At 34.0% G+C, this 21429-nt stretch overlaps 3 protein-coding genes across 4 annotated transcripts; 2 read left to right on the top strand and 1 right to left on the bottom strand.

The window, feature by feature from the left end:
- Positions 1–2039: 2039 nt before the first annotated feature.
- LOC111783062 (glucan endo-1,3-beta-glucosidase 11) lies at positions 2040–3854 on the top strand. 2 transcript variants are annotated; one of them, XM_023663938.2, is made up of 4 exons: positions 2040–2307; positions 2397–2686; positions 2756–3484; positions 3636–3854. In XM_023663938.2, exons 1-4 carry the CDS (start codon positions 2265–2267, stop codon positions 3720–3722), a joined length of 1149 nt encoding a protein of 382 aa, XP_023519706.2. In that variant the 5' UTR covers positions 2040–2264; the 3' UTR covers positions 3723–3854. The 2 variants fall into 2 exon arrangements, with proteins under 2 accessions (XP_023519706.2, XP_086976757.1); XM_087120631.1 differs by having other exon boundaries at positions 2041–2307; positions 2756–3854.
- A 3238-nt stretch (positions 3855–7092) lies between these two features.
- Positions 7093–9394, top strand: LOC111783579 (SGS domain-containing protein). The gene is made up of 5 exons (XM_023664506.2): positions 7093–7369; positions 7645–7782; positions 7897–8136; positions 8224–8283; positions 9082–9394. The coding sequence occupies exons 1-5, from the start codon at positions 7259–7261 to the stop codon at positions 9184–9186; spliced, it is 654 nt and encodes a 217-aa protein (XP_023520274.2). The 5' UTR covers positions 7093–7258; the 3' UTR covers positions 9187–9394.
- A 1365-nt stretch (positions 9395–10759) lies between these two features.
- On the bottom strand, positions 10760–12426 carry LOC111782673 (gibberellin 2-beta-dioxygenase). Its single transcript, XM_023663470.2, has 3 exons — positions 11949–12426; positions 11497–11842; positions 10760–11406 (listed from the first exon to the last, which is right to left on the bottom strand). The coding sequence occupies exons 1-3, from the start codon at positions 12347–12349 to the stop codon at positions 11143–11145; spliced, it is 1011 nt and encodes a 336-aa protein (XP_023519238.1). The 5' UTR covers positions 12350–12426; the 3' UTR covers positions 10760–11142.
- Between the last annotated feature and the right edge of the window lie 9003 nt (positions 12427–21429).

Below are 21429 nucleotides of genomic sequence, written 5' to 3'. Positions count from 1 at the left end.
ATAGATACAAAAGTCCTATCATAATTATTTTTTTCTTTTTCTAAAATTAACCTAATTTGTTAATAATCTTTTAAAAATAGAAAAAAAAAATAGAGAATTTAGTTTTTCAAATTTAACTAACCTTTAAAATATTCTCTGACAAGTGAGATTATCCGTAAATAAACAATAGGTATGTGATATTCGGACACTGTTAGGATTGGATATGCCGATAACCATTCTTAGTCTCCACTCTTTGTAACGCCCCTTAGCTCGAATCCCGACAAAAATTTAGAATTCATATTTGGTACTTGTTGCTCGTGACATTCTCCTACAACACAGGACTTTTTAGTATGTTTATCTTCGCTCAAATAAATACAAGAGGAAATTAAATTATAATTTTCAAAGGTGGCTTGTACATAACTTTTTTTTATGCATTAAATTAAATAAAATTATTGTTATTATTGAGATTTTAATAATTGCTGTATAATTATATTAATTAAAATATATATAAAATATGCACGTGTTAAAATAGATATATACCTTGAATCAATCAATTTGACACAAAGAAAACATATTATTCTTTACTTAACAATGAACTTCTTTGAAAATGGAAGGCAAATATATATAATTTTTTTTAAAATTAAGAAATAAATTAATTAATTAAAAAAACAAAACCCTTTCCTATTTTACTGATAACAAAGATTAATTTTTTAAAATAAAAAGAAAAATATTTCTAACGATCATGACATAGACATAAGTAAAGTAGCTAATCAGTTCAACTTAAGGCCTTGTACCAAACTTCGGGAGCATATGCACAATAAACATTGTAACTAGATGTCACACCCAACTTAGAGACCCGATCGATCTGACCACGAGAACATACGGTGTCAACCTATATGAACCACTCAATGGCTTGATAGGGACATAACATGAAGGAACTTGGGTTAGAGTATTCAAAGCTAGAAGCTTGGGCAAGCTTGAAGGCTTAGGGTTAATTCTGGAGAATTTGGAACCAAGACACGTGGTATTAGCTAAGAGTTGGATTCGATTTAGAGTTCGTAAGTAGACTACCTACTAAGTATATTTTTATATTCATTCTTGCTAATTTATGTTTTTTTTTTCAGATAATAACAGAGGAGCTTGTCGAGGACGGGAGCGTTTTAAAGCTGTGCTAAAGAGGACCCTTAGATCCAAGTCTTCCTATATTTCATATTAGTTTATCTAGCTCTTGGTTGTTTTGTATGTCGTAACTCTCGAGTACACATTATGGTTTTTTTACTCACTTGTGTCTCGTGTTTTAAAAAAGAAGAAGTTTATCGATTTTTTTCATACATCGCATATTAATACGTAGCGGTTCATAATTCAGGTCTCTCCCACTTTTACGTATCTTATTTTTTCTCAAATTGGATTTCTACAAAGTTCTTGAAAAAGGATCCACGATGAATCGTAATGAAGTGATGGATCCATAAGTACGACCCACCTAATTTATCGAGACTCCCCCTTTATCCAAAAGGGCTAAAAACACATGCCATGTTCACTTTTAAAGGGCGGTTTTTCTTACCAAATCAGACCCTTCTTTTGGTTTACCAAAAACTCCCCCTTCACCCACTCATTATATACATGTATGTGTGACAAAGCTCTTTTGTTTTTATCTAACTTTTGCCTTTTTCCTTTTTTACCCATGACCCCGAATCCGAGCGAGGGTTAAGAAAAAAGGGATTTCGTTGGATGTCGTCCCACTTAAACAGTTCGAAAAAATAAGAGTGACTTGCTATTTAACGAACATGAAATGATTCAAACTCTAGCTATCTGTCGTCGTTGGTCGATAATATATATTTTAATTAAAAAAATGTGATAATAAAGAAATAAAATATTGGTTTGTTCCTTTCCCCCTCGTATATAATTTAACCACCCAATGGGATTTCCCTTTTGAAATTTGCTTTTTTGCGAAGAAAGTTGACAATGGACATTAATATTAGAATGGCCTATGCTTTGGCGTGGCTGTAAAGACAACTACACTCCAAATTCCCATTCTCGTACGACAATATATATACCAAATAACCTCAAATTCACAAGCCACACCAAATCCAAATCCACATCCACATCCAAAAAAACAGAAACAAGAAAAGAAAGGAATTGCGGCCCTCTCTTTAATTGCTCTTTCCCTACTCCTTTCTCTGCGTTTCCGGGCTTACGCTGCCCGACCGCACCTCTACCTCATCGCAATCCTACAACCCTTTGGTTGGTTCGATCCATTCTTTTCGAAATCGTGAGCAGGACGTACGATGCTCCTCCATCTCGCTCTTCTCTTTCTTCTCTCTATTTCAGGTATTCATGAGTTCGTGCTTTCTTATATTACCCATGATTTTAATTGCTTGAATTTTGAGAAATTTTGCATCTTTTTTCCTTTTCATTAGGAGCTACATCGCTAGGTATAAACTATGGTCAAATTGGCAACAATTTACCGCCACCCGACAAGGTTCTAGACATGCTGACAGCCTTAAGAATCACAAAAGTACGAATCTACGACACAAATCCACAGGTTTTATCAGCGTTTGCCAACTCCAAGGTCGACCTCATCGTCACAATCGAAAACCAAATGCTAGCTGAGCTAACGAATCCCCAACAAGCCCTCCAATGGGTCACGGCACGCATCAAGCCCTACGTCCCCGCAACTCGAATCACCGAGATTGCTGTCGGCAACGAGGTTCGTTACATCATTCAAACTCATTGAAAAAACAAACAGTTGAACTAAACTCAAATTGGAAAATTACAGGTGTTTTCAGAGAATGACATGACACTAATGGAGACACTAGTCCCAGCCATGTTGAGTATCCACGCAGCATTAACTCAACTCGGGCTAAGCTTCATTAAGCTCTCGACGCCGAGCTCCCTAGCCGTGCTAGAAGAATCATACCCACCGTCGGCCGGGAGCTTCAAGCCAGAAATCACCGGAATCATGACGCAATTCTTGGAGTTTCTATCAAGAACAAAGGCGCCATTTTGGATAAACGCATACCCATATTTCGCATACAAGGACGACCCAAATGGGATCCCTTTAGAATACGTATTATTCAACCCAAACCCAGGGATGGTGGATCCATTCACGAGGCTCCATTATGACAACATGCTCTATGCTCAAGCCGACGCAGTCTATTTCGCCATGGCTAAAATGGGGTTCGAGGGGATCGAAGTTAGGATCTCGGAGACTGGATGGCCTTCCAAAGGGGACCCTAATGAAAATGGAGCCACCATCCAAAACGCCGCCAATTACAACAGGAACTTGCTTAGAAGACAAATGGCTAACGAAGGCACGCCCATGAGACCCAACGTCCGGCTCGAGATTTACCTCTTCGCTTTGTTTAACGAGAATTTGAAACCTGGCCCCACTTCTGAACGGAACTATGGCCTTTATCAACCGGATGGCACCATGGCCTACAATGTTGGCCTCTCCTCCTTTAAGGGCACTTCCTCCATTTCTCTCACCTCTTCCGCCTCTACCAAGGTAATTCGCCCTTAAAAAATGGAGCTTACGACGTCTAATAAATTCTTAAACTTTTATTTTGTGGAATATAGAATATTAGGAAATTTAAATAATTGGAATAAAAACCTGATTTTTTTTTTTTGTTGGGATGAATTTAAATTGAATTGAACAGGGTGGCATCATGGGATATTATCAAAGCTTGGTGTACTGGATGTTTGTGTATTTGATGACGCAAGTTTTTATGAGAAGACGATTTTAAGCTCTTGTGTATAATTGAATTTAGGGTTTAATAGTATTTTCGGGGTTTCGAGAATTATTTTATTTTTAAATATTTAAATTTAGTTGTTGTAATTTTAATAAATCTTAAAATTAGTCTCGGCTATTAATTTGAGATTACGTTTCATTATCGGAGAAATTGTTTGTCGTGTTATTCCCTTTCGATTAGGAAAAGACGTATTAAATTAATTAAATATTTTATAGGTAAAAAAAGATAGAAGTTTTTTTTTTTTTTTTTTTTTTTTTTTTTTTTTTGAAAACTAAAAATAAGAAACACGTATAAGAAGGAATAAATTAATTTTTGTTATTTCTAAAATTTGTATATAATTTTGAAAGTGTTTCTTAAAATCAAGAAATGGAAAAAATTATATTTTTTTAAATAATTAGAAACGAACCCTATCCAAATTTAAAACTAAAATTAAATTTTAATCTTAAAATTATTGCTTTTGATGGGGTATGAAAAGTCAAATCAACCCTTCCATTTCTGACCGTGGTCGGGTCTATTTCTCTACTTTCCCCGAACATAAGGGCTTTTTAGTCACTATGGTGCGTGCCACGTGGAATAATGTGGGCCATAAAGAATATTAATACTTTTTTTTAAGTAGACTAATATTTAATACCTAAAGTTATATATTACTCTTATTATATAAGTTTTGTCACTCAACTTTAACCCTAAGTGTTTTTTAATTATCAAATATTTTTTTAAACTTTAAAATATCTAAATAATGTTATTTTTTTTATATTAGAAAAATGAAAACAAAAGATTTAATTATCTGATTATCTTATATCAACTTAAACGTTAATTTTTATTTTTTTGACGGGAGAATAATGAATATACTATAAATATGGATCTTTGAATAAAGAATCGTTGGTTCTATAAAAAGAACATCAAACTCTGGTTAGTTCTCTTCACGCCAAGGGACTTTTTTACAGTTTTAATTTCAGGGTCTACGTAAAAAGGCCTAATATCAATAAGATTTAGGTCATTTTTTATACACCGAACATAAGACATTCATTTTATAGGACTATTATCTCCGTAATCCCATGCCACACACTCGCCTTTTCTAAATTGAGTACTTTCTGACCTAACTCATAGGTCCAAGAATTTTCTATTTCTCCTATAAAATCTCGATCTTTCACCCGACCCATTGTTAAATTCTTTTTATAGAGATTAAAATTAGAATCGATGTATGACAAAAAGAAGCCAAAAGTGTGAAAAAGTGAAGGGACATTGCAGTGTATTTTTAATCATGTTTTAAGTGATAATGGTAGGCCAAAGTGCTTTATTATTGGAAAGGAGCTTCCTTTTAAAGCTCTCTCCTTTTGTTTTAGATGGATTTAGGGTTAGGGATTAAAGGGCAGACAATCTAGGGTCAGCCATTGAGGGTGGTGATGAGGATTGGGCTATCTATGTGATATCAACCAACATGGTGCACATGTGCCCTTCCACAAGTTTTATGGAACACCTCACCTATATCAACTTATATATCAATCATCTAATTAAGTAAAAGGGGTTGTTTTTTTTCTTTCTTTTTCTTGCGTACACGTGTGGTGCTATGCCCTGCCCAATACATTCTGATAGCGTAAAACTGAGTGTCATAATCACTCTTTTTGACAACGAAATAGCGATTGTGCGACATTTATTCTAACTTAGCGAACAAGCCAACCGTGTAAAAATTGTATTTGTAGACAATTCGGACGTAAGATTGAGGCTCGAGCTACGTTTTGAGAGAAAATGTATAAAATGTGGACGAGGAAAATCGATGAAAATAAGGTGAAAGAAAGCATTGTAAAAGTCAAATGCATTGAAAACATGTAGGCGTGAGAGATTACAATACTTGGTCGGGAGAGGTTTCATGACTACTTAGTCACATTATAATACATTTTGAGGTGATTCAAGTCTCGTAGGAGTAGACACGATTTCGCTGAATGGTCATACACATAGAAAATATAATAATAAAATAATACAACATGAGAGCAAGTAAAAGAGTAATCGTGACATTGAGCACAATAGAATTGTATACACTTCAAGGTGGGGTGTTCTCTTATTTATTTAACTATTTCTGACACTACCTTGGAGCCCACGTTGGGGCTCTATAGTATTAGCAAGAGTCGGATGAATTGTCAGTCGACTCGGGACGTTATTACCCTTTTCCTTTTACAGAAGTACAAATGTGACGGGTCACATGTACTCGAGCCTAGAGTCCTTTGGACGATTATCTCCACATCGTCCAAAAACGCTTCCTTTTCAAAATCAACATGTATAGAAGGTATACAAAAGCGATCTTGTAAAGACGTTAAAAGCACTATTTGTGAGAGAACTTTTGTCTAGTGCACTATTTTTACTTATAAGAGCATAGAGCCAAATTACTTTTCCCCTATAGTACTTTTACTAAAAAAAGGGTTCTTTTTATTAGACACATTGAAATGACACAAACAAATCAAATGCATTAGCCTTACGTTCCCATACATGTATTTTGACCATTTCCACAATGGCTGTCATGAAAAGTGAAGTTTTTCCATGTAGGGTAGCCCATATGGACATGGGATTTCGGGCGGAATTCTAAATACGTTCGACTCCAACTTTAATTCTGCTAGCAATCTCGACACATTAATTGATGAAATTTTTGAATCTTATTGATTTGAAAGATTTTCTCTTTGATTCTAAGTTATTAATGGTGACCCACGAAGTTCATACGAAACCGAGCATCTAAAAGTACCACAAAACATGAAAGAACGTATCAGTTCGTTCATGTGGAATAATGAACAACCCTAGAGCTTACGTTCCTACTTTGATTTTTTTAAAGTCTAGGACTGTTACTACTCGATTCTTCTTAAAAAAATATTGAATCGAGCAGTAACAACCTGAACTTTCGAATGGATCAAGGATATTTGAGTATAAATTATATATATAAAAAAAAAAGTTCATGAATAAATAATTAAAATCAAAATGTACACTTGAATGGGGTAATGGGCTTAGTTAGTATAAGTTGGGCCGGCCCGACTTAGGCCTCAAGTTTGTTGGGCTTGGGCTTCAACTGATCCACAACTTTCTTTACCAATCCAATAATATTTAATATTTAAAAAAAAAAACTAAATAAATATTGATTTTCTTGTTTTTTTTTTTACTAGTTTTTATATTAAGCAGTGAAATTATTTTAAAAATTCAAAAATATCAATTTAAATCATTTAAATTCTTACCTGGTAATTATATCCCTTTAAGTCGAGTTTTATTTATGGACAAATAATAATTTTTTTTTTAAACTATTATTCAAAATAAATACTTATTTTTAATTTAATCCAATTAAAAGTTTATTATAAAAAAAAATTGCATACGTGGGTGTAAAGAGTAGAATCTAGAACCTTCGAGGCGAATCCAAAACCCTGGTTGGTTCTAGCAATTTCCATTCCAAACAGCACACAGCACGATTAAACCTTCTGCACTTCCTTCATCTTCTTCTTCTTCGCTAAAATTCACGCTCTCACAGCTTCATTTCCACCTCGAACAAGATTCTGATCATGGCGGAAGACTTGTCTCTTGATTTGGAGGAGCTTCGCCACCTCCACAGCATTGCCAAGAGGCCTCGAGTCCTCTCTCTCATTTCCTCTGAGATTAGCAACTTAGAGAAGGTTCCTCTCTGTTTTCTCTTATTGATTTGGATTAGTTTGTGCCATTTTAATGATCTTATTGATACGTTTTTTGAATTTTTTTTAAAAATTATCGTTATCTAATGGTTTGTCATGCTGTATAACCTAGTTTACGGACTGAATTTGATATTTCGTTAGGGCTTATCTTCCGTCGCATTGAGATTATTGATACATCGCTTCAATCGTTTTATGCTACTACTGTATTAGGCTTCAGCATTTTCCTGTCTTACGAGAATTATGTTGCTATGTTCACTCAGTTGTCAAAAGAGACTGTCCCACAAACTCACGCTTCCACTCCTGCTTCAATTTCAACTGCTAAGGTGTCCATCAATTCAGGCATTGTTTACACTCCACTACCTGGATTCAGCTGGGATCAGGACAATGACAGAGTGAAGGTAACAAACTTTAAGCCTCCACATCATGGCACAGCTAGATCCCATTGGTGAAAATTAGAGCATGTTAAGATTTTAAGCCTCATCCTGATGGATGTCATTATCATTGTCATGTAGATATATGTGTCGCTTGAAGGAATAGAGCAAGAAAAAGTTGAGGCTGACTACAAGAAACTATCGATCGACATCAAGTTCCATGATGTCAAAGGGAAGAATTACCGGTTTGCAATTCCTAAACTGAACAAGGAAATTGTTCCTGAGAAGTGCAAGTTGCTAGTGAAACCAACACGGGCTGTGATCACGTTGTACAAAGCTTCAAAGGGGAACTGGTTAGACTTGCATTTGAAGGAGGACAAAGTGAGTGATTTAAGAGAGTAATTGGTGATTTAGTTGTATCTTAGAGGTATTTATTCAACTAACTTTGTTGTTATTTACATCTTACAGCTCAAGCCAGGTCTTGATAAGGAACGCGACCCAATGGCAGGAATCATGGATTTAATGAAGGTAACATCTTCTTAGCCTATGCATGGTTTGGAAAGGGAGGAATGTTTCTCTTTCTTTCCTATTCTTTGTTTAGTTGGGCGTTGGTGGTCATAAAATTTTCTTCCATATTTTTGCCTCATAGTCGTAGTTTATCTGCTTTGGTTGTTAGCAACTATTAGTTATGGTGAGAATAAAAAGTGGATAATGATGAGGATATGATGTGTTCTTTCAAGTGATAATGATGAGCTGGAAGTAGATAAAGTTAGGTTAAAATCCTATGCTTGTCATCTACTTAGGAGTACGAGTTTCTTGACAACTTAGTGGTGGGTCATATTATTGACTGCCCTGTGAATTAATCAGGTGCATGTTTCTAGATTTTTAAGTGTTGGGTCATATGGTTGAGATTGGTTGTTAGATTAGTTTGAGATACGGACTTTGTCGGCATGAACACTTTGAAATAAAAAAGTAGTACCACGGCTGACATATATCTATGGAGGATAAGAAACCCCCATCTCGACAATTGGGCTGAAAAGGAGTCCATGAACCTGAATTGTTACATCAAGCCAGCCTAACGAACTGATTCTTGATCTTATCGCTGCTCTCTGTTGGTGTTTTGAACAAATTCAAATCCAAACTTTTGAATTGATTTTCAACTCATGACAGTATATGGGTATCTGTTCTGCTCTGTGTGAGATAGGTACACACGCCTCTGACAATGTTATATACAATTAGGATAAGCATAAAACTGCGTCTGTATTTAGGCTGAACACACTGATCTCTGCGATTGCTGATTTATTATGGCTGACATGGAAACTGCAGAATATGTACGACGAAGGAGATGATGAAATGAAAAGAACGATAGCAAAGGCATGGACTGATGCCAGATCCGGCAAGACCGCTGACCCACTTAAAGGGTTCCCATGAGCAAGCGCAGGGCAAATCTAGTTATCATCTTTTAGGAATGGTTTTCTGGTTGGATGAGATCATATTTGTTTTGATGATGTTCAGTGGACCGCGTTTTGTTGGCCTCCCTATTATGGTTTGATTCCTTTAGATGGCGTTAGTTCTGAAGGAGTTTGTATAAAAACCTATGGATTTTGATATCTATAAAAAGTTCATATTTTGCATTGTAGAGATGTGTGTTGAGGAACAATGGATGATGATTTTATTTTTTAATCTGGTGAAGTTTGAACTGTTTATCCAAACAAGCTCTATGAGTCTTTGGGTCGATTTTTGGAGGAAAATTTGTATTGCTGGAGAACGTTATTGTCATTGAAAAGTCTTTGGGTCACTTTTGATTATTGTCTCTTAAACAAGATTATTGTCTCACAATTTTATTGGATCTCTCAAGCCGAAAGATAGATTTCATCATAGCACTTACTTTTCTTTTTCTATCGATACTCATTCTCGTTCTTTTTTTGAGTCTCGAACCCGGAATCCAATTTGATTCTTGGACTTGTTCATGTCACTATTCATATAATCATAAGAAGTTCTTCATATAATCATAAGAAGTTCTTCCGTTAGACTTATTAACATAAAATCAAAACTTTAAAGACCTATTTCGATATTGACGTTAACGAGAATACTAAGCGTAGAAGAAACTACAAGCATGACATATTAAAGTGGTGGCGGAACAAAGACAGGAGCATCGACATAAATAGCTATGGAATAATGAGCGTTGTGAAACGAACGTTGAAAGGAAGGAAGGATGTGACCTTTCAGAAGTCCAAATTGGAAGGTGAAAGGCAGTGCCAATTAGCAAATACAATTAGCTATGGCCTTGGTGTCTGAAAATGACTCCATATTGTGCCTTTCCCCTTCACACACACACACACACTGTCTCACAGAATCTCTCTCTTTACCTTTACATTGGTTGGGCGTCCTCTTCCATCACCTTTTCCTCTTCAATAGGAATTCCATTTTGCTTCTTAAAACACTCCCCCTTTTGCTTTCACCCTCTTTCTAACCCTTCTTTATGTTCATATTTGGATATTCCTCCTCCTTTCTATTGCCTAAGAATATTCCTACAGCTAACATCTCCTATTATACATTCTCTTTGTCCACCGTCAAATCTAAACTATGTACTTATTGACGTTACTCCCACCCACGTTGCACCGACTAGTGAAATTCATAAACAAAGAAAATACCCGTGAGTTGAAACACTAATATCTTCATAACGTTACATTTCGATGATACATCAAATGTCTTAATATCCTTACATCCCAACTAGATGATTTTTTCTTCTTTTAAAACGGAGAGAATTTTCCTAAAGTAACAGGAGATGGTGTCTTTTTCTTCAACTTGTTTATAAGAGGAATTCCCGAGCCATTTTTTTAGTGAATAACAAAAGTAGAGAATTTAGACATAGCTTACATCGAATGAACCGTTTTAAACATAGTATCAACTTTTTATCAATTCTATTACACCGTGAACAAAAAAAAGCACGGATTTTTCCCTATCATAACAAGAAAAGATTAGATTTTGAGACATGGGAAAGTGTAAGAAGCATATATAACATTGAAATCCACAAGCTTTGATACAAAAGGGTAAGGGGAAGTTAAGTAAAAAAGTAGATTTACAAGGGAGGGGTATTTTGGGGAAAGTACATGATCTAATGACAAGTGTAGTAATGGGATTGGAGGATAGAAGGTTGTTGTTCAACACACAAAAAAAAACCTATTCTTCTATCTTTTCTTTCTTTTTAAAGCCAAAAATTCCTCACTATTTCCCCATTATTTGATCATATGTGATTATGAATTACAAATCTTTTGCTCTCTCCAAACCATAACCACAACAAAGAACAAACAACGGAGAAATGACAGAAGAACTTCACATACTTTCTCTCTCTTGTTTATATTTCTTTGGGTTTTGTGGGGTTTTTCAGGTCAACAAAGGTGTGAGAGTTTTGATCTCAAAAGGGCCTAACCTACAATCAGCAAGCCTTGATTTATAAGCAGAGTTTTTATAATCCCACCAAGTGAACTCTCTGTACAAGCTCTGCTCTCCCTCCTCCATTAATGACGGTAAAGGTGCAATCTTTTCATTCAATGGCGGCCCACCGAAGTAGATCATTGAAAGCCTCGACTTTATTGGATCAGCTAAAACCTTGTGCTTCACACTCTTAAACCTCCCATTAGTCATCACCTGCAACATAAACACAGTCTATTACTTCTCCAAGAACAGAGGAGGGAGGAAAAAGAAGAAGAAGAAGAAGAAGAAGAAGGAGAACAGTACCTGCAATGAGTCACCGACATTGATGAAAAAGGAGGCGTTATCAGGAGGGACTGATACCCAATTGCCATCTCTCAAGCAGATATGGAGTCCGGCGGTGTTATTGGATTTCAAGACAGATATTATTTGTGGGTCTGTGTGTTCCCCAAACCCAATCAAATTTCTGCCACTCAAAGCTTCAAGCTCCGGGCATGGCGGATAATGGTTCAGCCTGAAACAACAGTCGCTTCTCTCATCCTTCAACAGCCTGCTCAATGCGCTTTTCTCTATCCTCAAGCCTAACGCCATGGCTTCCAGCACTTCACAAGCCATCTCCTTCACCGCCAATATATACTCCTCCACCGCACTCCTGCAACAAACCAACCCCATATTAATATCCTCTCTGTTTCAAAAACAGAGCAAAAAACAGAGCAAAAACAGACCAAAACAGAGCAATCTGTTTTCGTTAATCATACCGGAAAATCTCGGGATTTTCCCGCAAAATGAAGAGCGATTTTTCAGAAATGAGTTCATGATTGGTATTGAGAAGAACATATTCAATCCAACCCACATCGCCGTTTGGGCCAATTCTCTTACTGCCATATCCAAACGGGTCAGGTGGCCCTGCTTTTTCCTTCTCCGATTGAGGAAGTTGAAAAAATTTCAAAGCTTGGGCTTCAAGGTCACCGATGAGATGATCGGACACGCCATGGTTAATAACCTTAAAGAATCCAAAATCCTCGCAAGCTTTGACGATTTGGGTTTTGGCTTCTGGGTCTTTAAGGTCGATCACCGGAATTCCAGTGAACAGAGCGGTGCGTTTACAGGACTTAATCGGAGCAAAATGGTCAAACACGAGTTGAGATTGAACCACCATGGTTGAACAAAGAAGAAGGCTTTGAAAACAGAGGAAAGAAGAAGAAATGGATGTCAAGTGGATGAGGAGGCATCAGCCTTCGCTTCCGTTGGGTATTTATACCACCGGGGCTGACTTGAATTCCTTTTTTTTTTTCCTATATTTTTTTAATTAATTTTTATATTTTTCAAATTGAAAATACAAAAAGAAAGAAAAATCCTACACGGTTTTCTTTTTGAGAAATAACCAATGGGAATCAATATAAAAATATTTTTTGGAAAATTAAAATATTATTTTGTTAATTAAATTTAAAAAAAAAAAAAATGAATATTTTAAGTGAAAAATAAGTTGTGTTGATCTTGAAGGTGCTTTAAAGGGCTGTCCATTTTTTAGGCTTCAATGGCCTACGCCTATTTAATACTCATCATTTTCCTTTACTGTGTCTAAAATTAATTATTATTTTTAAATAATAATATTAATAAATAAATAAAATTAAAAAAAAAACATGAGCATGTGATGATTTTGTTTTATAAGAAAAATAATATTTTTTAAATTAAATACTCATATAAATTTGAAAAATGTAGAATCCATTTAACCACATTTTTAAAAAATAAAAAGAACAAAAGGTCGGGTTTTGCTTTAACATTAAATTTTATTATTATTATTATTATTATTGGCGTGGAGAAAACTAATTTTATATCAAAATGCTCGTGAGAATGAGAAACACAACTAGTTTCTAGATACTCTCGAGGATGTTAGGTCAAAGATCCCTTTGTCACCCCAGAATAAAAGGGGCGATCTAGTAGTTATTGGTCTGTGAAGATACGTTGTTAGGTGCTCCGTTTTATTTTCTCATTAAGGCCGAACCTAAACCTGTGCTCGAGAGATAGCTGTTCATATACTGATAAGAGATGTATGGATTCTCGAGAAGAGAGGAGCCGAGGTGGTCCCCCCAGACCGCCTGGATCCCACGAGTGAATAGAAAGTTGGATGTACATTGGATCTCACGTGAATCATCCCATCTATGAACCTAATAAAACTATGAACCTAAATAATAATAAATAACTTTTAAATATATCTATCTATCACGATATCTATATTTCAACCTCTTAGATCTGTCCTAAAAAGACAAGCTAGAAGCTACCAAATTAGAAAGGAAGATATTACGAGAATAACCCATAGCTATCATTTTTTTGGGTAGGAAACCAGATGTTCGATCATTTATGTATAAGCTGGTAAAAAACCTACGGCTTTAAAATAGCTCCATATACTAACACGATACTTCCTACGACGCTATGATTCTTCTATACCAACTTAGCTGTTCAGTGTTGAAGATTTGTTGGGAGAGGAGTCGTGCATCAGCTAGATAATATAATATCATTATGGAGAGTCGTGATTTCTAACTGTGTCGTACTAATATAAAATAAAATAAAATGATTGGGTGGATTTGTTTTTCTTCATGTGCAAGTGATTGAACTTCTCACCAATCCAAAAGTGGAAATAATGAGTTATTTCCCATACGAAATGTTGTTTAAATATCTTTAAATGGTAAGCTTTCCTATTTCATTTAAAAAAACAACATAATATTTGAGAGTGACCCTTTTAGGTCAAATTCCAAAATACCATCATTTTAAATCTTTTTAATATTCAAATTGGAGAGTAAAATATTATTTTATTTTATTTTATTTTAAAAAAATAAAATGACGTATATTCAATATTAATAAAGTCAACAAATACTCAACCCATCATTATTATAGGCAAACGTTCAACGACCGATGGTTAACATGTCTAATTCATTGCCTCTCATAACTTATAATCAATACCGACACTCGAATAATGATTGTTCATCCTTTCATTTAGAACAATATTTAAAACCCAACAAAAAAAATATATTTTTGAATATTCAATAGGAAGCTTCGAACTATTTGTGATATGAAATGTTAGAAGCATCGATAATATTAATTATCGATACCAATCAACAATTTTTATTTTTATTTTCTAATCCTTTTCTCTCCAATCATACATAATTATAATAATAATAATAAAATTCTACCCATACCTAACATAAAAATAATAATATATATTAAAATTGAATAATTATTAAAATGTCTAAAAGATGCTCGATGCTCGAAGGTGCTAACATATATTAAAATATTAAATATCTATTTCGCTTTAAATTACATTGATATTCTTAAATGTTCAAAAAAGGTGTTCGAAAAAATATTTTTTTAAGTACTTAAAAAGTCAACCCATAATAGATATTGACTCGGGATTCTCGGGAAGAATTGAAATTATCAGAGAAGTTGCGGTCAAGGTCGATGTTCGTTTTGGAAAATATTTGTTTTTTCAAAGCTAAGGGTTAGTTTGTGGAGAGCATGTCGTGCCACAAATTCAACCAGACAAAATTATGTAATTCCAACAACGTTGGTGTTGGAGAACCATTTATTTATTTATTTAAATTTATGACTCTTAATTCAACATTTAATAGCCTCGTCATTTCACCGTCCCCTGCAACATGGTCACTTTATCAATACGAGTTTTCTCAGTATCTAAGAAAAATTCTCCAAGTAAACCACACTTAACTATAAAATTTTTATGATGGATATATCAGAAAAAAGTTCACTGTTTCAGATGTGGTATCGATTCATTCATGTACTCTTATTTGATTCGGGTGTTACATTTAAAAGATTTATTATAATATTTTAATATTACTCGAGTATATAAACATCGAGTGAATTTAATAATTATTAGAAAATTAATAATAATTGAAATATAGTTTTTTTTTTTTTTTTTTTTGAAAAAGTAAATAAATGGTTATTAACTAGACAGCAAGGTCAGAAGACAGGTAGGACAGTTAGTAGTGGCAATCTAGTTGGTTTACCCAAATATTATCCCGATGCCATTCTTTTCTTGTTCAAACATTATTAAAGAAATAAAAACATACGACATATGATATGACCTTATTAATTTCATTATTCCATTATTTCATTTTATACCAAAGTTCAAACTTTCACTAAAATTTAAATAAATATCTATCCTATGATCATAATTTACGATCATTTCATTGGTGGGTTGCCGGCAATATTAAATAATACTATTCTCACTTCATCCCAAAAAGAAATCCAAACTGTCCATTCCTAAAAAAAATAAAAAAATAAAAAAAACTTAGCTTTCAATATCTATAGAATTTGGTCGTCGGAAGAGCTGATTGTAAAGATAACCTAAAATCAACTCAAGAATCAAACACGTTGATAATTGAAATCGACCCATTTGAAAACGACGTGTTTTGAGCTATGTTGAAAGTACGTTCAAAGGATTAAACATGTTTTTTTTATAGATACACTTCATCAGATGTTTTTGCGTTGTACATTCTCGTACTGATCTCTGCTTCTATATCATACTTTTTTTTATACTAATTTCTTTCTCCGTGCACACGGTCCGATTAAACCCTATACGTAAAGGGATTATTGGAAACGTAGGAAATGAGCATGTTCGTTTAATCAAACGAGGGGGGGCCAAAAGTGATGGCATTTTGTTTGCAAAACATATGGTGACCAAAGTACATAAAATTATATTTCATTACAAAACATTATTATAAAAGAGAAGAATTGAATAGGCAATATATATAGGGCATAGGGTAAGACAGCCTATATTTCTAATTTCCCTTTCTCAATTGTTTTTGGAAAAAGTGGGGTTTGATGATGAATGAGTGATGAGTTTTGGGTATGTTCTAACCTCTCGTTTTCTTTAGGGCCATAATAATGCAACCATTCTTCATCATCTTCATGCATAATTGATAGAGAAAAAAGGGAGTTGATGGGATATTTTGAGCTCACAAACGCCACTCGCTCCAACGAAATATGACGTTGTCTACAATATCTTTATGTTTTCGTGCGTGATTATGATAATTATCGCGCTTTTTATTACCAGTGATTTGATGTGATAGGATTTTGACGTTGTACTACTAGATCTTTTGTCCCCTCTCAGATAAAACAGGTCTAGCTGGAATTACGTCATAAGATATTTCTTTCGACGTACACGCTTCTTCAAAGAGGAGTTTTTATATCTATAAATTCAGCTCGGCTCGTCTCTAGGACAACCCTAGTAGTTATTTGACTATTTGGTTGTAACATTTCAAATTTTTTAAAAATAAAATTTAAAAAACAGGCTAAAGCGGACAATATCTGCCTTTGATTGTTACAAATGGTATCAGAGCCAGACACTGAGCAGTGTGCTTACAAGGATACTTGTCTCCAAGGGGGGATGGATTGTGAGATCGTATATTGGTTAGAGATGAGAACGAAATATTTCTTATAAGAGTGTAGAAACCTCTCCCTAACAGACACGTTTTAAAATCGTGAGGAAAGCGGACAATACTTTCGGACAGTAAGCTTAAGCGGTTACACAAGTCATCTAATTAGCTATCGAGTTTCTAGTAAATAGGGTTAAAAAAAAGAAGTAAATGCAAGCACCTTATTGATATATAGGCTATAGGTAGTACTTTTCTTATATAAAAAATCAACCTTCTTTCAAGTTTACGATCTTATCCATACACCGTCATATCATATACAAAAATATGCCTCTTTTTACAATTAAAAATAACCATAGAAGGAAAAATGTCATTTTAAACGACAAACAATAAACATCAATCAATCATCATACCTGTCATATTATTACATCCTGCTTCACTCAAAAGTCTGTTCTGTCTATAAAAATAATCCTTTTCAAGAAAATATTAAAAAAAATTTGGTCTCGTGTTCCATTATTACCCCTAGGCAGATAACGACTCTTTATCTGCCCAAATAACAAATTTACTTATATCCCTCGAAAATATTTTAGTCAACTATAGAACAGTTTTGTGATTCGTAATATTATTTTAGTCAACTATAGAACAGTTTTGTGATTCGTAGTATTATTTTAGTCCATTTTAGTCCATTTATCGTGTTATTATTATTTCTAGGTTGTATTTTTAAAATATAATATTGAAAAAAATAAGAATTAAAAATTTTGAAATATATATTTTGTGATGTTGTTGAGATGACACGTCACACCCTATAAAATATTCTCTCTCAAACTTTGGGCCAGGGTTTGGTATTTCGAAATTAACAGTTAATTAATAATAAAATAACATTTAAATAATTATTTAACTTAATGCCAAATTAATAATCATTGGTTTTTCAATTATTTACCAAATAAATCTTTATTTTATTTAAATCGAATTTAGTACTTAATAACTCCAATATTCTTCTGTAATATGATCACGTTATTTATTTAAATATACATTTATTTACTTGAATGTCATATTATTTTATTTTAAATAGTCACTTAATATTTCATTTAAAAGTGTGCGTATATATTTATTATATATATTATCATTATTAAAATAATTTAAATAAAATTAAATGACTAAATTAAAAATATATAAAATGAAATAAAACTCAAAATATCTAAATTAAAATATTATTTAAAGCAATGAAAATCTACTCTTTTTTCTTTTTTTACTAATATATGAACAATAATAGCGAATCATAGGTAGGTTGAACGAGGAAGGCGAAAAGGCAGTTATATATATATATATATATATATATTATATAATGAATAATAAATGAATTTTAGAAATAGAAATTAAAAAAAAAAAAGGAGAGGGAGAAACTCAGCTGCCACATCAGTAGTAATCTGTAGCCACGAGTGTAAAAGTAATAATAGGGGGCTTAGGTAAAAGAAATAATGGAAGCAAAGAGAAAAGGAGGACACGTGTAAGAGAGGGGTGAGTCAGAGGAAGAGAAGGGGTTGACGTGGTCGTTGGTAAGCGGTGAGTTTGAAAGTCGGTCAAATAATTGAGTGCGATTAAGATGCGCACCTTCCAGATGGGATCCCCTGTCGCCATCTGTCCCCCTTTCCATTTTTAACGTGCTCGTTTCTACTCCTAAGGTCCCGCACACGATTATAACCCAACGCCCCCCCCCCTTTCTCTTTTATTTATTTAATTAATTAATTAATTTACAATATTTGCATAAATAAACAAATAAAAAAATAAATAAAATTATCCCAATCGCCATCCCTCTCCACTCTCCTTTGATTCACTGATTCTGTTACAAGTATGTCCACATCTTTGTCTTCCTTTTTTGGTGGACTCAACATTTCAACTCTCTCTCTCTCTTTCTCTCACTATCTAATTCATATTTCTTCTTCTACTTCAGCCGTCCATCGTGCTATCTCGAGCTGTACTTATCTTTTTGTAGCTATGTAATCGTCTAATTACAGTTTGATACGTGATGAACCGTTATTTATAACGGAGTAGACTGAGACTGTAAGAATTAGAAATCTAAAAAGCTATCGTATCCAACAATGTCTCGTGAGGCTTCAGTAACTTTTCTTGTCCATCGAGCTGTATTTATCTTTTTGTTGCTATCTAATTATCTAATTACAGTTCGACACGTGATGAACCGTTATTTATAATGGAGTAGACGAAGACCGAAAGGATTAGATATGTAAAGGGCTACCATACTTAGCAATGTCGTGAGGCTCTAGTAACTTTTCTTGTCTATTGAGTGTATTTATCTTTTTGTAGCTATCTAATTATCTAGCTACAGTTCGATACGTAATGAACCGTTATTTATAATGAAGTAGATGGAGATTGGAAGTGTTAGATATGTTAAGGGCTACCAGATCCAGTAATGTCGTGAGGCTTTAGTAACTTTTCATGTCCATCGAGCTGTATTTATCTTTTTATAGCTTTCTAATTGTTTAATTATAATTCGACACGTGATGAACCGTTCTTTATAATGGAATAGCTTTCTATTGTCAGTATATAGATGGAACCGTCAATAGTTTTAGAAAGTAAAAAAAAAAAATTCAAAAAATTTGTACCGTCCCTATTTTTAAAATTTCTTCGATGATAATAACCTTTTGTTATAATCCATGAATTTAACCGTAACAGTTTCATCTAAAATTAACCGTAAAAGTATTTAAAACTTTTAAAAATACGAGAATAATTTTAAAATTAACACAGAGATAAGAGATGATTAAAAAGCAAAACATATTGGAACATTTGAAGAACGAATTCATTTACGAAATTTGCATGTGCTCGAAAAACTCGATTATTCCAATAATATTTGGGTACGTAAAACATATTTGGGTTCAATGTATATAATAATTTTGTAAAGCCATACTCGAAGTTGAATATGAGCTCTAGGGGCCATGGCCCCTCCAAATAAAATATATATATCAACTTCCCAAAATAATACATTATATAATATAATAAAATTAAAATTATAGTTAAAGGATTGTACTATGTTGCCTTTTTTAATTGAATTACACTACGTCGTTTTAAGAATATTTCTGCTTATGTTCTTCTGAATTTTCCATGTGATCTTGCATGCCTTAAAATGTGTTACATATATCAAGAAAATTATTATTATTATTTAATTTTTTTTTGTTAAAAAAATGTTTGCAAACTAAATTTGGAATAAAACCCAAAATTATATTTTTATTTATTTTTAAAAACAATTTAAAACACTTTGATTTTGATGTAAGATCTTATATTGACGAAGATACGTAACGACCCTTGTATTTTCGCCATCTACCATTTCGCTTATCTAACTCGAAACTTGTATTTCACGATTTAGATTGTTCTTATTTCGCTCGTCGAAAAATGCCCAAGTTAAAAAGTACGACAATAATTCATTTTAAGAAGAAGAAATAAAAACCGTATTTTTTAAAGAATTAAAAAGACAAGTCCCAGACACAAATATTTTTCTTTTGAAAAAAGAACACATTTTAACCCTCTAAAAAAAGACATATCCCAGACAAGATAAAATTCTTGTGCATGAACAATGACCATTATTTTGAAGAAGTAGATTCGAGAACAATGACTTCCAAGTTAGATCCGTATAGTTTAAAAAAAAATTATTCAATGAAACTGTTACGAGCATTTATGGACCATATTTGAGATGTGGTGTAGGGTGGAAGTATCGGGAGGGTGCAGTGTCGAGAGAGGAATGTCGTGGTTCTGCGAGAGTGACAGTAATGGCATGCAGAGATGACCCATTTACCGAAGCATTACGTCCATTTCCTCAATGCCCCCTCCACATGTCCTTGTTCCTCCATGCAACGTGCTTTTGCTTCCCTATGCCACACCCTCCTCCCTCGTTGACATAGGATTTTGGTCGCATTTTCAAACCAATTCGATAAACGAGAGCGAGTTTGTGATGGAAGAGTTATCGTCATAATTATGGTGTACGTAATTGATGATGAAATTATATGATGTTTGAACTACTTAAAATGGTTGAACGTTCATAATTAAACTGTTGGACGTATGAAAGAGAACGTAAGTGGATTTGAACAAGACGAAAGTGAGCTAACTCCAACCAGATGACATGTGATCTATTGATTATTTGAAACTGGACATAGTTGATGATGAAATTATACGATATTTGAGTTAGTGAATTGGATTGATATGTACGTAAGTACTTGAAGACGGGTTAACAGAAGAATGGTAAAATTAATTGATAATGGAAATGTTTGATGTATGAAAGAGAACGTAAGCGGGTTCAAACAAGACAAAAGTGAGCTAACTCCAAGACGACGTGTGATGTACTGATTGTGATCTATTGATTATTTGAAACTGTATGTAGTTGACGATGTTTGAGCTACTGAAAATGGTTGGATTTATGTAGGTAAGTATTTGAAGACGGGTTAAGAGAAGACTGGTAAAATTAATTGATAATTGAACGGTTGGATGTATGGAAGAGAACGTAAGCAGGCTCAAACAAGACGAAAGTGAGCTAACTCCAAGACGACGTGTGATGTACTGATTGTGATCTATTGATTATTTGAAACTGTATGTAGTTGACGATGTTTGAGCTACTGAAAATGGTTGGATTTATGTACGTAAGTATTTGAAGACGGGTTAACCGAAGACTGGTAAAATTAATTGGTAATTGAACTGTTGGATGTATAAAAGAGAAGGTAAGCGAGTTCGAATAAGACGAAAGTGAGGTAAGTCCAACAGGACGACGTGTGGAGAAGAAAGTGGAGCCATGAGGCACCAAAATTGAGGGAGAGAGGGGGGTGGTCAAAGGAGGAGGGAAGGAGGTGAG

This window comes from Cucurbita pepo, chromosome 20, assembly GCF_057944985.1.
Source record: "Cucurbita pepo subsp. pepo isolate OVF chromosome 20, ASM5794498v1, whole genome shotgun sequence".
Lineage (NCBI taxonomy): Eukaryota > Viridiplantae > Streptophyta > Magnoliopsida > Cucurbitales > Cucurbitaceae > Cucurbita > Cucurbita pepo.
This window is presented reverse-complemented; position numbering and strand designations above follow the sequence as displayed.

What these genes read in the sequence shown, in the direction of transcription:
- LOC111783062 (XM_023663938.2), top strand. Translation starts at nt 2,265, where the DNA reads ATGCTCCTCCATCTCGCTCTTCTCTTTCTTCTCTCTATTTCAG. An exon ending in CTTTCTTCTCTCTATTTCAG is followed by an intron (nt 2,308 to 2,396) that starts GTATTCATGAGT and finishes CCTTTTCATTAG; the next exon opens with GAGCTACATCGCTAGGTATA. An exon ending in AGATTGCTGTCGGCAACGAG is followed by an intron (nt 2,687 to 2,755) that starts GTTCGTTACATC and finishes GGAAAATTACAG; the next exon opens with GTGTTTTCAGAGAATGACAT.
- LOC111783579 (XM_023664506.2), top strand. Translation starts at nt 7,259, where the DNA reads ATGGCGGAAGACTTGTCTCTTGATTTGGAGGAGCTTCGCCACCTCCAC. An exon ending in AGGACAATGACAGAGTGAAG is followed by an intron (nt 7,783 to 7,896) that starts GTAACAAACTTT and finishes ATTGTCATGTAG; the next exon opens with ATATATGTGTCGCTTGAAGG. An exon ending in GAATCATGGATTTAATGAAG is followed by an intron (nt 8,284 to 9,081) that starts GTAACATCTTCT and finishes TGGAAACTGCAG; the next exon opens with AATATGTACGACGAAGGAGA.
- LOC111782673 (XM_023663470.2), bottom strand. Translation starts at nt 12,349, where the DNA reads ATGGTGGTTCAATCTCAACTCGTGTTTGACCATTTTGCTCCGATTAAG. An exon ending in GAAAATCCCGAGATTTTCCG is followed by an intron (nt 11,843 to 11,948) that starts GTATGATTAACG and finishes GGTTTGTTGCAG; the next exon opens with GAGTGCGGTGGAGGAGTATA. An exon ending in ATGTCGGTGACTCATTGCAG is followed by an intron (nt 11,407 to 11,496) that starts GTACTGTTCTCC and finishes TTTATGTTGCAG; the next exon opens with GTGATGACTAATGGGAGGTT.